The 12,500-nt window shown below is 36.1% G+C and overlaps 2 protein-coding genes across 4 annotated transcripts in view; one reads left to right on the top strand and one right to left on the bottom strand.

Annotated features, from left to right (window-relative positions):
* CIAPIN1 (cytokine induced apoptosis inhibitor 1) overlaps positions 1 to 12,500 on the top strand; it is a 347,450-nt gene that overhangs the window by 229,104 nt on the left and 105,846 nt on the right. The gene's annotated exons all lie outside the window — the stretch shown is intronic.
* Positions 1 to 12,500, bottom strand: part of LOC137628909 (cytochrome P450 4C1-like) — a 23,331-nt gene that overhangs the window by 1,958 nt on the left and 8,873 nt on the right. The window contains exons 4-9 of one of the 3 annotated variants that reach the window (XM_068360187.1): positions 11,465 to 11,568; positions 2,988 to 3,078; positions 2,690 to 2,875; positions 2,478 to 2,547; positions 1,363 to 1,577; positions 982 to 1,160 (exon numbers count right to left, since the gene is read on the bottom strand). In XM_068360187.1, the coding sequence (XP_068216288.1) occupies positions 982 to 1,160; positions 1,363 to 1,577; positions 2,478 to 2,547; positions 2,690 to 2,875; positions 2,988 to 3,078; positions 11,465 to 11,568 (845 nt within the window). Of the gene's footprint in view, positions 1 to 981; positions 1,161 to 1,362; positions 1,578 to 2,477; positions 2,548 to 2,689; positions 2,876 to 2,987; positions 3,079 to 5,866; positions 5,983 to 10,500; positions 10,605 to 11,464; positions 11,569 to 12,500 lie in introns of all 3 variants that reach the window. The other 2 variants (XM_068360186.1, XM_068360185.1) reach the window with 2 other exon arrangements.

The raw sequence follows: 12,500 nt of genomic DNA, 5'->3' as shown, positions 1-12,500 counted from the left end.
GACCGACCATAAGAATCCAAGATCGCTCTTCACCAGAGCTACAGTTGGAGTAGAGAGGGCCAGGTAATAACAGCTGATGATTCCCGAGGTAGACACATTGGCTTTGTTCCCAGAAGTTTTAAGGATGACAGTTGTGTCATGTCCCTTAACCATGAATATGTCCACCATCTACTAACCTGAATCTCTGAATGTGTTCCCAGAAGGTATAAGGACCATTAATTGCTTCAGCAATCGTATCATGTACCTCAACCATGAATATGTCCGCCCTCTACTAACCTGAATCTCTAGATGTGTTCCCAGAAGGCATAAGGACCATTTATTGCTGCAGCAATTGTGTCATGTCCCTCAACCATGAATATGTCCACCTTCTACCAACCTGAATCTCTAGATGTGTTCCCAGAAGGTATAAGGACCGGTTAATGGCTGCAGCAGTTGTTTCATGTCACTCAACCATGAATATGTCCGCCCTCTACTAACCTGAATCTCTAGATGTGTTCCCAGAAGGCATAAGGACCATTTATTGCTGCAGCAATTGTGTCATGTCCCTCAACCATGAATATGTCCACCTTCTACCAACCTGAATCTCTAGATGTGTTCCCAGAAGGTATAAGGACCGGTTAATGGCTGCAGCAGTTGTTTCATGTCACTCAACCATGAATATGACCGCCCTCTACCAACCTGAATCTCTAGATGTGTTCCCAGAAGGTATAAGGACCGGTTAATGGCTGCAGCAGTTGTTTCATGTCACTCAACCATGAATATGTCCGCCCTCTACCAACCTGAATCTCTAGATGTGTTCCCAGAAGGTATAAGGACCGGTTAATGGCTGCAGCAGTTGTTTCATGTCACTCAACCATGAATATGTCCGCCCTCTACCAACCTGAATCTCTAGATGTGTTCCCAGAAGGTATAAGGACCGGTTAATGGCTGCAGCAGTTGTTTCATGTCACTCAACCATGAATAGGTCCACCATCTACTAACCTGAATCTCTGGATGTGTTCCCAGAAGGTATAAGGACCAGTTAATGGCTGCAGCAGTTGTGTCATGACCCTCAAACATGAATGTGTCTACTTCCTCTCTGAGGTCGACGTCAGTGATGGAAGGGTCAGACTCGGCTGCTTCAAGTAACAAGTCCAGGAAAGCTAGACGTTCTTTTTTGCCTGATGTGCAAAGAATGAAGGGTTGCATCAGTAGGAGATTCAGCATAATTAATCACAAATCTTACTGATTAGAAATAGATGAATAATCAATGGTCAACCATCACTTTTAGGTGGAGAATAACAGCCTTTATGTGTCTCATAATAAGAAATTGTAACATTATATACCACACCAAGTAATTCTAAATTATACTCGAACACAAACCAACAAATGCATCATCTTCATTGCTACTGCTTTGCTGCTTCTTTCTCATTTTCCTTTCCAGATACTGAACCCTTCGTTCCTTGATGCAGCTGTAAGACATGTCATGGAGCACCTTCAGACAAGCGTCATGCTCTTTTGCATAACCAAGTAATTTGAAGAGAATATCTGGCTGCAGCCAAGGTCGTGCTTGTCGCTGTTGAACCAGTGCACCAATTCTACAAAGAATTATTATAAGCATATAAATCATAGTAACACCAAATTAGCTATTTGTATGAGGAGAGCTGCATCTTAGAGCAAACTAAAATGCTTGTCGCTAGAGCCATCAATATCCTATCAATCATAATTTCATGGAAAATTTAGTTCTTGGAGGTAGCGTTTTTGCTCTCAAAAAGTTCTAGTCACTATCATGATACCCAAAAGGTATGCACATACTCTTTGTATCCTGACATTACATTCTAATACTTTTACTACACCGTCATCCGACCCATCCACTTTCTAGGTCTCTCTCATGCTTTTCCTTAGCATGTATATGTTGTGCACCTTTTTTACAACCCTATTCTCTCACCCTAATCTAGTGGCTAACATCTCTGACTCAGGATTCATGGGTTGGAAGTTCAAGACCACTCACATCTCAAAAAGGTTTTCAATAGCATTCACAGCCTACTTGTCCCTGTGATCTGGGGATGGGTTATTTGGAGGAGCCTATAGGTCTACCTGCTGAAACATCAGCAGACGTTGCATGGCCCTCGATAGTCCTAGCTTTAGTGGAAAAGGGCTTCGATGCTAATCATATATTTATGTGGTGAATCGATAGGACATTGTGCCACTTGCAAGCGACCCTTAAAGGTACAACGTCAAAGAATAACACCACGTCTCCAGTGATGTGATTGACAGTCCAGCCCTTTCCTCATGACTTCAGTAAGTACTTTTGGCTTAGTGCCCATCAGTTTGCCTTGCTGTTAATGGGTATCAGATCCTTTGTGGTCAAGAAAAGAGCTACGGGACTTATTTAAAACATCAAAAGGGTCAGTACTTATGTATTCCATTGATTTTATTGGTCTCTCTTATATTTATTGACATAAGATATTAAGTGGCATAGATCTATGTTACCTTACCTGTATATTGCTTTGACATAATCAGATTCACTATTTTCTTGGGCATTGACGCACCGTCCCATCGCAGTCTCTGAAAGATATAAGCTGCGGTACTAAAAGAAATCTCTATCATAAGTAAAACTCCATCCTCCTGCAACCACCCCCCCTTCCCCCCCCCCCCCCACCCATACAGATATTTTAAAGGGCAGATACTAACTCCAATAATCACTTACCACAAATTATATCCAATGCACAAAGTGTGACATCTGGAAAGATGTCAAAATCTTTTCCGTTGGCTTTTTTCTCTAGTTTTTTAACCATGATGCCACTCTGCTTGTTGAAGACTTCCATGAAATCTTCAAGGATCTTGAAGTGGAAGGCTGGAGTCAGGAGCTTTCTTCGGGAACGCCATTTTGGACCTGAATTTTTGCGAGGAATGACTTGATTGTGCTGTGAATATTGTTTATGTCAATCAATGCCATGAGAAGTTATAGCAAAAATATTTATGATAGCTCCTCACGAATTTGTTACCTGTTGAAGTTAGGAGACCAGTCCCGAGCCACGGATGTAAAAACGTATAGTCGCGACTTTTATCAATGTGTTTATTGCTGCTTAATATCACCTGCAAAATAAGACATTGAACTAATCATATGTACAAAAAATTAACTTATACATTTGTAAGATCGTCAAGCCTAGAATATTTTCACAGAATATAATTTGATTTATTAAATTATTTTCAAATATGTTGATAAGGCAAAATTTAATTGTTGTGACAAAATACCTATCCCCAAAGCCCCAGTCTTTATTAAGCAATTACAAGCGCAAGTAATCTATCATAAGTGCATCAATGTCCAAAACCTCTTGAATGTAAAAGCAAGCAAGCAAACATTTGTAATCAAGCCTTGATCAGAAAAGCATACATGGACTTTAAGCTTATGTGAACTAGAAAGTTTTAATCCTTAAGAGACGGCTTTCGTCAATAGACATGCATGCAGCCTCAGGCATCGGGGTCTGGGTACCATTTAATGACATGTGGGCATTCTGTATGAATGTGTATGGCAACAACATAGTTCAGTCTGATAATTGATAACCCTCCATCTTTGGTAGGAACAACAATAACACCATAATGGTAAAACAGAGGTTAGTCTCCTCTTTGGTTTTGCCCTCCTGAGTGAGGATACCTTAGCCTGGTGACATGGTTTGTGTATCATGATAAGCAAAGCTGTACTATGCAGGACCACCCATACAAGGCTGATTTGCAGTGAGCAATCAGACTAAAGTCTCCCACCATGACCAATCAGCAGTTACCAGTGTGGTAATGAAAACTGGCCAAACCCCAGATATGAATAAGGACGTTTGTGGTCTTTGTCTTGCAGTGGACTAGAAACGGCTGCATTTGTTGTTGATCTTCCCTGATATAGATTTAGATGCATTACTCTCATATACATTTTTGGCCTTGGACCAGACGCTTCGCCGAATGTGAATTCATACAAACAAGAACTTGGTGAGAATGATATACATATGAATGGAGGTGGTAATAAGTTGAAATTAAAGTTTATATCTATGTAGAATCGTTGAGGAAGAGAACACATTAGATCTTCAATATCTTTTCTTATCTGGAAACGTAACGAAACCCAGATGGAGATAAGAAAGTCTTGGTGATAACTCTACCATAACTGTAAACAAAGGTTGAACAATTATGATGATAACTCAACATGAGTTTCAGAAATTCTCTGATAGGAATGGTGGATTTTATTCATCATTCCTTATCAAAGCAAGAAAATCAAATATAAACATTAGAGAGAATGAGTTAATCCTTCACTGATAAATAACATATTTTGATTAGGTCCAAAGGTCTATAGTTCATTTCTAATCATCTCAACTGTGCATGATTGTTTATTTTTAGTCGTGTCTTATAAGACATTCCATTTAGAAGAGTAATCAGTAAGAGAAAAATAACACACAAAAGAGTCTATTCTTTAAAAAAGCCATTTTCTATCAAACACAATTATACTCCTGATATTTTTATCAAGAAAGCAATCTGAAAGAACATATACCTTTGACATTGTCAACTCTTGCCAGTGGTTTTTTCATAGGATCCGATTAGCTTTCCAGATTTTAGAAACCAATTTTTTTTTTTTTTTTTTTTTTTTTTTTTGCGGGGGTTCAGTATTTTTAGTCGGACTACATAGTTTAAACTAGTCTCGTATCCAAGTACGTGTGGCATTGAAATTATCATGAATAAATACTACTACTACTACTACTACTACTGCAACTATTGCTACTACTACTTACTACTGCAATTGTTGTTACTACTACTACTGCTGCTACTACTACTACTACTACTACTACTACTACTACTACTTACTACTGCAATTGTTGCTACTACTACTACTACTACTACTACTACTACTACTACTACTACTAATAGCACCATCCGTAATGCTACAAAATGGCAATCCATATTTGCTTTATTCCCTGAATTAGAATAAGGTTTGCGTCACTTGGGGGTGGGGAGTTAAATCATAGAATTCCTTTTTCTTTACAAAAAAAAAAAATGTTAATTTTGATTGAAACTAAAACGAAAATATATCAATAAATTGGATAATTTAAATAAAATGGATAACTTTGCTTTGAGGCAATATTTAGTTAACAATTTCAATAAATAAATCAAGTACTAACTACAGTAAAACGGAATAATCTGGACTATACTTTTAAAACTGAATTTAGCAGAAAAAGATAAACTCTAAATAGAGTTACAGAGGGAGGGGGCAATATATGGAATCTATTTCTAGGTGAATGTAGTTCATTGGGACAGACGTAAACTTTATTAGTTGTCACATTGATTTTCTTTACAGGGGAGTAGTGGCTCATCTCGGTCTGAAATACGATAATATAAAGCTAGTTTTACCATTTAATAAGTAGGATTTAGAGTTACCTTGCCAGGAGGGAAGCTGGTTGGGAAGCAAACACAGGGTTGAGGCTTAGTCTTAGGATTAGCTAAGGATATGGCGGTCTAAGGAAGTTTGCATGGGATCGTAGTCCCCCGGCTAGGTAAATAGGTAAGGATATGGCTCCTAGGTTAGGTTAGGTGAGGAACTGTAGGTTAGAGTAGGTGGGGGAACCTTAGGTTAGGTTGTGTTCTTGTATTTGTTTCCCTTTTAGAATGTGGTTTTTCAATCGTAACTTAAAATTTCACATGCGGTGTGTCACAATGAACTACAGAAATTCCTCTATTTCAAAGGTATACATTACAAAAATCTTTGAAATATACTAAATACATTTACATATGAATGAAATATATGGCATCTAGAAAAACCAACACAAAATTGCCTACAGGATTTCACAAATATAAATGCAGCTTTGCCCACTATTTCTTCCAAGCAAATGGAAACAATTTGGCAATATACCTCGGCTTCCTTTGCTCTCTGGACCTGCACAGCAGGAATGGGTCCTACCCAGACTCTCCAGATAGGGGTACACAGACCCCATATATAGGATAATCCTTTGACAACTTGAAAAAACTCTGAAATTAGAGGGATACTAAAAAACTGAAATAAGAGGGATACTGTCATCTTTGAAAATTGTCGTAAAAGGTAAGTGAAAACCATCTTCTAATTCTTGTCAAATTTTTGGTTGAGCTAAGTAATCCAATTTTGATACTGTTTTGGTATGCGATCTCATGGCGTGATCTCAGAAATTATTCTTTTGCTTTGGTATACGATCTCAATAGTTTTAATAGGGCAAAAAAACAAGAATAGTAGAAAATCTATGGCTCTTGTTTTGTTGTGCGCTCGCTTTGCTCGCAAAAATATAAAAACATCAAACTTCGTATGTACTGGCAAGCAGTAATGTTGAGCTGCGCACGCTAACATCAATTATTGATTATTATTTCTTAAGATAATTATTCTCGGTATATATATATATATATATATATATATATATAGAAAATCTAATGGTTGTTGCTTCGCCGTGAAGTGAAGTGAGATCGCTATTATTAGGTGAGATCTCATACCAAAGTAAAAGCACGACTGAGATCGTATACTAAAACATCACCAAGATTTCTTTTATTTTATTTACTGGTTCTTGATCGTAAAAAAAAAAGAATAAAGAATTAGGATTTGTACTGCATGCTCAGGAATTTTGTTAATAGCCTTTATGAGAACATCTTTTAGATTCCTCACTAATAAATAGTTCCTATTATGTAAAACAACTACAGTTTTTTATTGGAAAACTCTTTTTACTATCCATTTATGTTTCCTTCTTGGAGAGTTATTATTAATCAATTTTCCTCCATTTCATTTGAGTGAGGTGAGGCTATATGCAGATTGTATCTGGCACTCTACTGATCTGAAGATCAAAGAATTGTTCTTTCCCTGATTTATTTGCCCTTTGCTTAGTCTACCACCTGAGAAACAAGTTTAAAGCCCTCGGGATCTCTGTTATCACTCAAACTGCACAGGAAAACTCTATCACAACTCAAACTCCATATGGCTAACTCCATCATCATTCAAACTGCAAAGGAAAACTCCATCACAATTCGAGAACAAATGGATACCTCAAGAATCACTCAAACTGCAAAGGAAAACTCTGTCACAACTCAAACCACATATGAATAGCCCCGTCATTCAAACTGCAAAAGAAAACTCTCTCACAACTCAAACCACAAATGGATAACTCTCTCTTCACTCAAACTGCAAAGGAAAACTCTATCACAACTCAAACCACAAATGAATAACTCTATAATCCCTCAAACTGCAAAGGAAAATTCTTTCACAACTCAAACCACATATGAATAGCCCCATCATTCAAACTGCAAAGGAAAACTCTATTACAACTCAAACCACAAATGGATAACTCTCTCTTCACTCAAACTGCAAAGGAAAACTCTATCACAACTCAAACCACAAATGGATAACTCTATCATCATTCAAACTACAAAGGAAAACTCTGTCACAACTCAAACTACAAATTGATAACTCTATCATCATTCAAACTGCAAAGGAAAGCTCTATCACAACTCAAACCACAAATGAATAACTCTATAATCCCTCAAACTACAAAGGAAAACTCTTTCATAACTCAAACCAGAAATGAATAACTCTATGATCACTCTAACTGCAAAGGAAAACTCTGTCACAACTCAAACCACATATGAATAGCTCCATCATTCAAACTGCAAAGGAAAACTCTCTCACAACTCAAACCACAAATGAATAACTCTATCACCACTCAAACTGCAAAGGAAAGCTCTTATCACAACTCAAACCACAAATGAATAACTCTATTATCACTCAAACTGCAAAGGAAAACTCTTATCACAACTCAAACCACAAATGAATAACTCTATCACCATATCACTATATCAACCAACCACAAACAAACAACTCTTTTTTTCAAATCTAGCTACATTAAAGAAAGCCCCATAAACATAAGCAGCGCATATTTTAACATTATACCGGGACAGTGAAGCCAAATTTTGCCTAGTTAGAAGAGTGTTTTACTAGTGGGTGACCAGACAAATCCATTGGCAAGAATTATTAAGAAATGGTAAAGTTACTATCGCAACAGAGTTTGATGTCCGTTTTCATTAGAAGAAGAATTTGTTAATACTGAAAAAAAAATATTTGTCTTTCTGAATTAAATACTAATAAGTTTATTATTACACAACGTTGTATCAACTTCGAAAATAAATTAGTATAGACATATGATGTCCAACATACTTGAAATTTTGAAATAAATGGTTTATTTACTTCGATATTTCCATATACGAATGCTATGTTACAAAGTATGTAAACAAGCGAGTCTTCTTGGCTGAGAGTGACAGGATACTATAAGTTAACCAAGCATAAGATTTCAAAGCTTGTTTAATTTCAATCGTTTTTTACAGCATGTACTATGCCTAAGCAGTGTTTGGATAATATACGAGTATAGGCCGGTAGAAAGTATGCAAGCATGTTAAATAGATCAGGCCTAAGACCTAAGTAAGTGTTGTAGGCTAGACAATATCCTACATAGATGAGATTTGAAAATGCAGGTTAATAAACTCCAATGCCTCTCAAAAGTCAACACGCAAATCATATCCCAATACAAAGATCTTAAGGTAGCTATCCTAACAAAGTTTAAGTAATCTATGCATGATTTTGGTGTTTGTGTTCAAGATTATTAGGTATAGATGCATGATTTTGAAGATGAAGATGTGGGATTCTGAGGGTCAGTTGCAAGCTTTTCAGTAGGCTGCTCAGTACTCTCTTGTAGAGTTTGGAACTCTACTAAGAAATATGTTGTAGAACCAAGTAGATAATATTATGGATTTTTTTTAGGAAGCTTACATAACCATTTCTATTCAAAAATATTAGGCCAGGTTTCTTTCTAGTCCAATTTTTGAAATGTGCCAAAATTTAATCATTTTATTTTTGGGGGAAAATTTCCAATTTCGCAGTTGGTTGCTTCTGAATACATGTACTGTAGTGATACATTCAGGCCTAGTTGCCAGCTGTAAAAAAAAGGGTAATTCAATCCTTTTAGGATCTTGGTCTGTCGAATAAAAACCTTTTGTTTGTGCCATATTTTTTTTGAGATATTGACTTTTACTATAATCAAGGACTAACACCTGGAAAAGGCTATTGGCCCATAGCCTATCTCTTTCCCCAGGAAGTTAAAGATTTAAATGAATTTCTTTATTAACATCATTCAGATACAATAGATCCAATTTTGTGAGGGAGGGCAATAGATAAGGTTGGCTACCATTTCATGGGACAGGGTTTGAACATGAAATTGTCCTCTTTAATAATAAAATTTGGAGTATCTACACTTGCCATTTTGATGATAGAAATATTTGACTATCGGAGCTCTGACCTGGACCCCGCTTAGAGAGTGGAGCGCCCACCCCAGACCCCTTAGCTGAGCGCCATAGGTTCACGACATAATGCCTTACGTCTACGCTGCTCATCAGTATTACTGTAGTGTTCCCCATATTATAAAACCTCATACTCATCTGGTCACCAAGGGAAATTTCCTCAAGTTATGCACTGAATACAGGACAACAAATGGAACAGCTGTTCCACCACCCCAGCCCCCCCCCCAAAAAAAAAGCCACAATCTTCCCACTTTATAAAATAGATAGCATTATCCCTAATCCAGATTATTACCATAGAAAATTTCCATTTTTGACACACTGGCAACAACATATAATGCTGCACGTATTTATCAGGAAGAAATACAGAAATAAGTGCAACCTTAAGCTGAAAATGTTAACAACTTGCATACCATCACACTTACAGTCTGCTATGATATCTTTAACAAAATACGTCGGTCCTTATTTCTCACTTACTCCTGAAGGTCTAAATGTCACTCAGTGTCATGGAGACCTGACAATTATACATGTGATCACAACTCCCAAGATTCATCTCCACCTAAGATAGAACCATGGAGGACCGGCCAGTGGCTACTGATGACATATTACATAGGTTTATGGGCCACACTAGACTTCCAGTTTGTAGACCACAAGTATTACAAGGCTATGAAAACTAAAGAGACGTGATTGAGGCTTAAAATCACGACCTTTAGGCTACTAAAACCCATGCAACACTGAACTATAAAAGCGTGTAGAATAGTTTACACTTAGGTTAAAATCTGTACAAAACTACCCATAATACCACAAAGACAGTAGAGGGGAGATTGCAAAGTCACTGGAATTTATGCGAGCATTTTTCCCTCGTTAATTGGGCACGTTGACAACAGGTGGCTCTGATCAGTTAAGTCTTGTTTACATCTGGACTCGCGAGGAAAAAAAGAGCCCTTAATATGAATTAAGTTTGTCACTACTGCTGAGTAATGATAAATACATATATGATTTTTATAATGTAGCGTAGTCTACTGCTGTCAAAGGCTTAAATTTTATGAGAAAATTTTATCTGGGCGCATTGTCAATAGATGGCGCTAATCAGAGAGGAGCTTTCCGATCTTCCCTTTACTGTCTTTGATAATTCCAAGGGGTTTATAACCATCTACTACGCCACCGCCATCTACTGGAGTAGCTTACCTCGGCGGGTCTGGCTTTGGAAATGATGCAGTATGGGATGCTGGCTATCCATACGCGGGCCACGTCTCCGAATTCAGAAAACTCGCATAATTTTCGTAAAAGCTCTGGAATTCGGTTTTCGTTTATTTTCAGAAATATAAACAGCCACTTTAAACGGAAAAGGTTGATAAATAAATTTCATTTATGATTAATTTAAGTTATTGGCAGTAACATTAGATGTTGTGTTGAATTAGAATAGGAAAGAGATAACCAATTGAAAGAAAAATAAGTAGGAGAGAAACTTGTTATTCTATTGTATAATTTAATAAGGATATATTTTACAGATTTTCATAATCAGATATGAGTCTTGGAATCATGTTCTGCAACTTTAAGGCTCTTAGTGCATATTTAGAGTATTTGTAATAATGATTGTAATGTTAGTAATGATAGCAGTGGTAATGATAATGCTGTATTTAAGTTTGGACTAACTATTTAGCAAAATAACAAGCTTAAGGTACTAATAGCCAAAACCCACCGAAAACACGAAGCCCCCATAAGAAATGGAAGGCCCCCTCAGTTAATCTTCAAATACATCATACAAGAATTATTAATACCATATTTCTGTTTTCTTTCTTAATATATATATATTTATCAAGGCTTAATATCCTAGTAGTATAAAATGAAAAAGTTGATAATTAATCATTGCTGGGCAGTGTTAAAGGCATGTGTTCCTAGCCAGGTGGCATGCATAAAAAACAAACCATTTAGTGTTTTACTGCCTTCATTCCCCTCTGCATTGAAAGCAAAGCAAGCACTCACACCTTGTCCCAAATGCCAAGGAAAACGATCAAAGTATCAGAAGCCAAACCTCAAGGGTAACAGAGTCTCGTTTTGCAGTTCATATCATGCATGTGAAAGCATTTCATCTGCCCCAAAATGGTCACAAAAAAAATACAAAATGCATACGCCATCTATTGGCGATTACCTCAGCCGGCTTGGCTTTAGATATGATACAATAGGGCATCTGAGCTAGCCATATTCTCATCACGTCTCCAAAATCACAAAAGCTGACGAGCTTTTGAAAAACTTCTGCAAATGGTTGTATTTGATTAAATGTAGTTTCCATGGGAGTTAGGCTCGATAGCTTAAGATCAGTCAAATAGTCTTCATCAAAGGTACAATATCTTTCACTGTCTTACCTCTCTACATCAGATTAGATAAAATTAGATTTCTGGGTACTATGCCTCATTGGGCTACGTCTTAATTGTAGTAAGATATGGCATGCCTATTTAAAGACTGATTTTAAAACCATACTTTTACTTTTATTTATGATAATTTGAAGTATTGCATTCCATTAAAGAAAATACGAAATTAGCAAAATAACAAATCCTGAAGATACTGTTCTCAAGGATAAGTGATATATAATTCAGAGGTAGTTTATGCATATATTTATTTATCTATCTATCTATCTATATATACAGTATAAATATATATATATATATATACATATATATATATATATATATATATATATATATATATATATATATATATATACATATACATATACATATACATATACATATACATATACATATACATATATATATATATATATATATATATATATATATATATACATATACATATACATATACATATATATATATATATATATTTATACTGTATATATATATACATATATATACATATATATACATACTAACACTAAACTAAAATGGGTACTGTTCATCTAGTGGTGCTTTGTTTAACTACAGTTGTTATACTACAGATCACATCTACATTACTCCTCGCTAGTTCACTCACTAGTAAATAGGTACCAGCATCTTCTGGGGTCAAGATAAAACTTCCCAAAGATTCACAAAATAAGAAAAAATCTTAACCTTTCAGGAATCATACACTCCAGAGAGGAAGCAGGAGAATGTAAAAAAAAAGAAAAAAAAAATTTTAGACGTGAAATTTAGCAGTCTGTAGTGATTATATAAAGTATAAAGTGAATT

This window comes from Palaemon carinicauda, chromosome 36, assembly GCF_036898095.1.
Source record: "Palaemon carinicauda isolate YSFRI2023 chromosome 36, ASM3689809v2, whole genome shotgun sequence".
NCBI classification, from domain to species: domain Eukaryota; kingdom Metazoa; phylum Arthropoda; class Malacostraca; order Decapoda; family Palaemonidae; genus Palaemon; species Palaemon carinicauda.
This window is presented reverse-complemented; position numbering and strand designations above follow the sequence as displayed.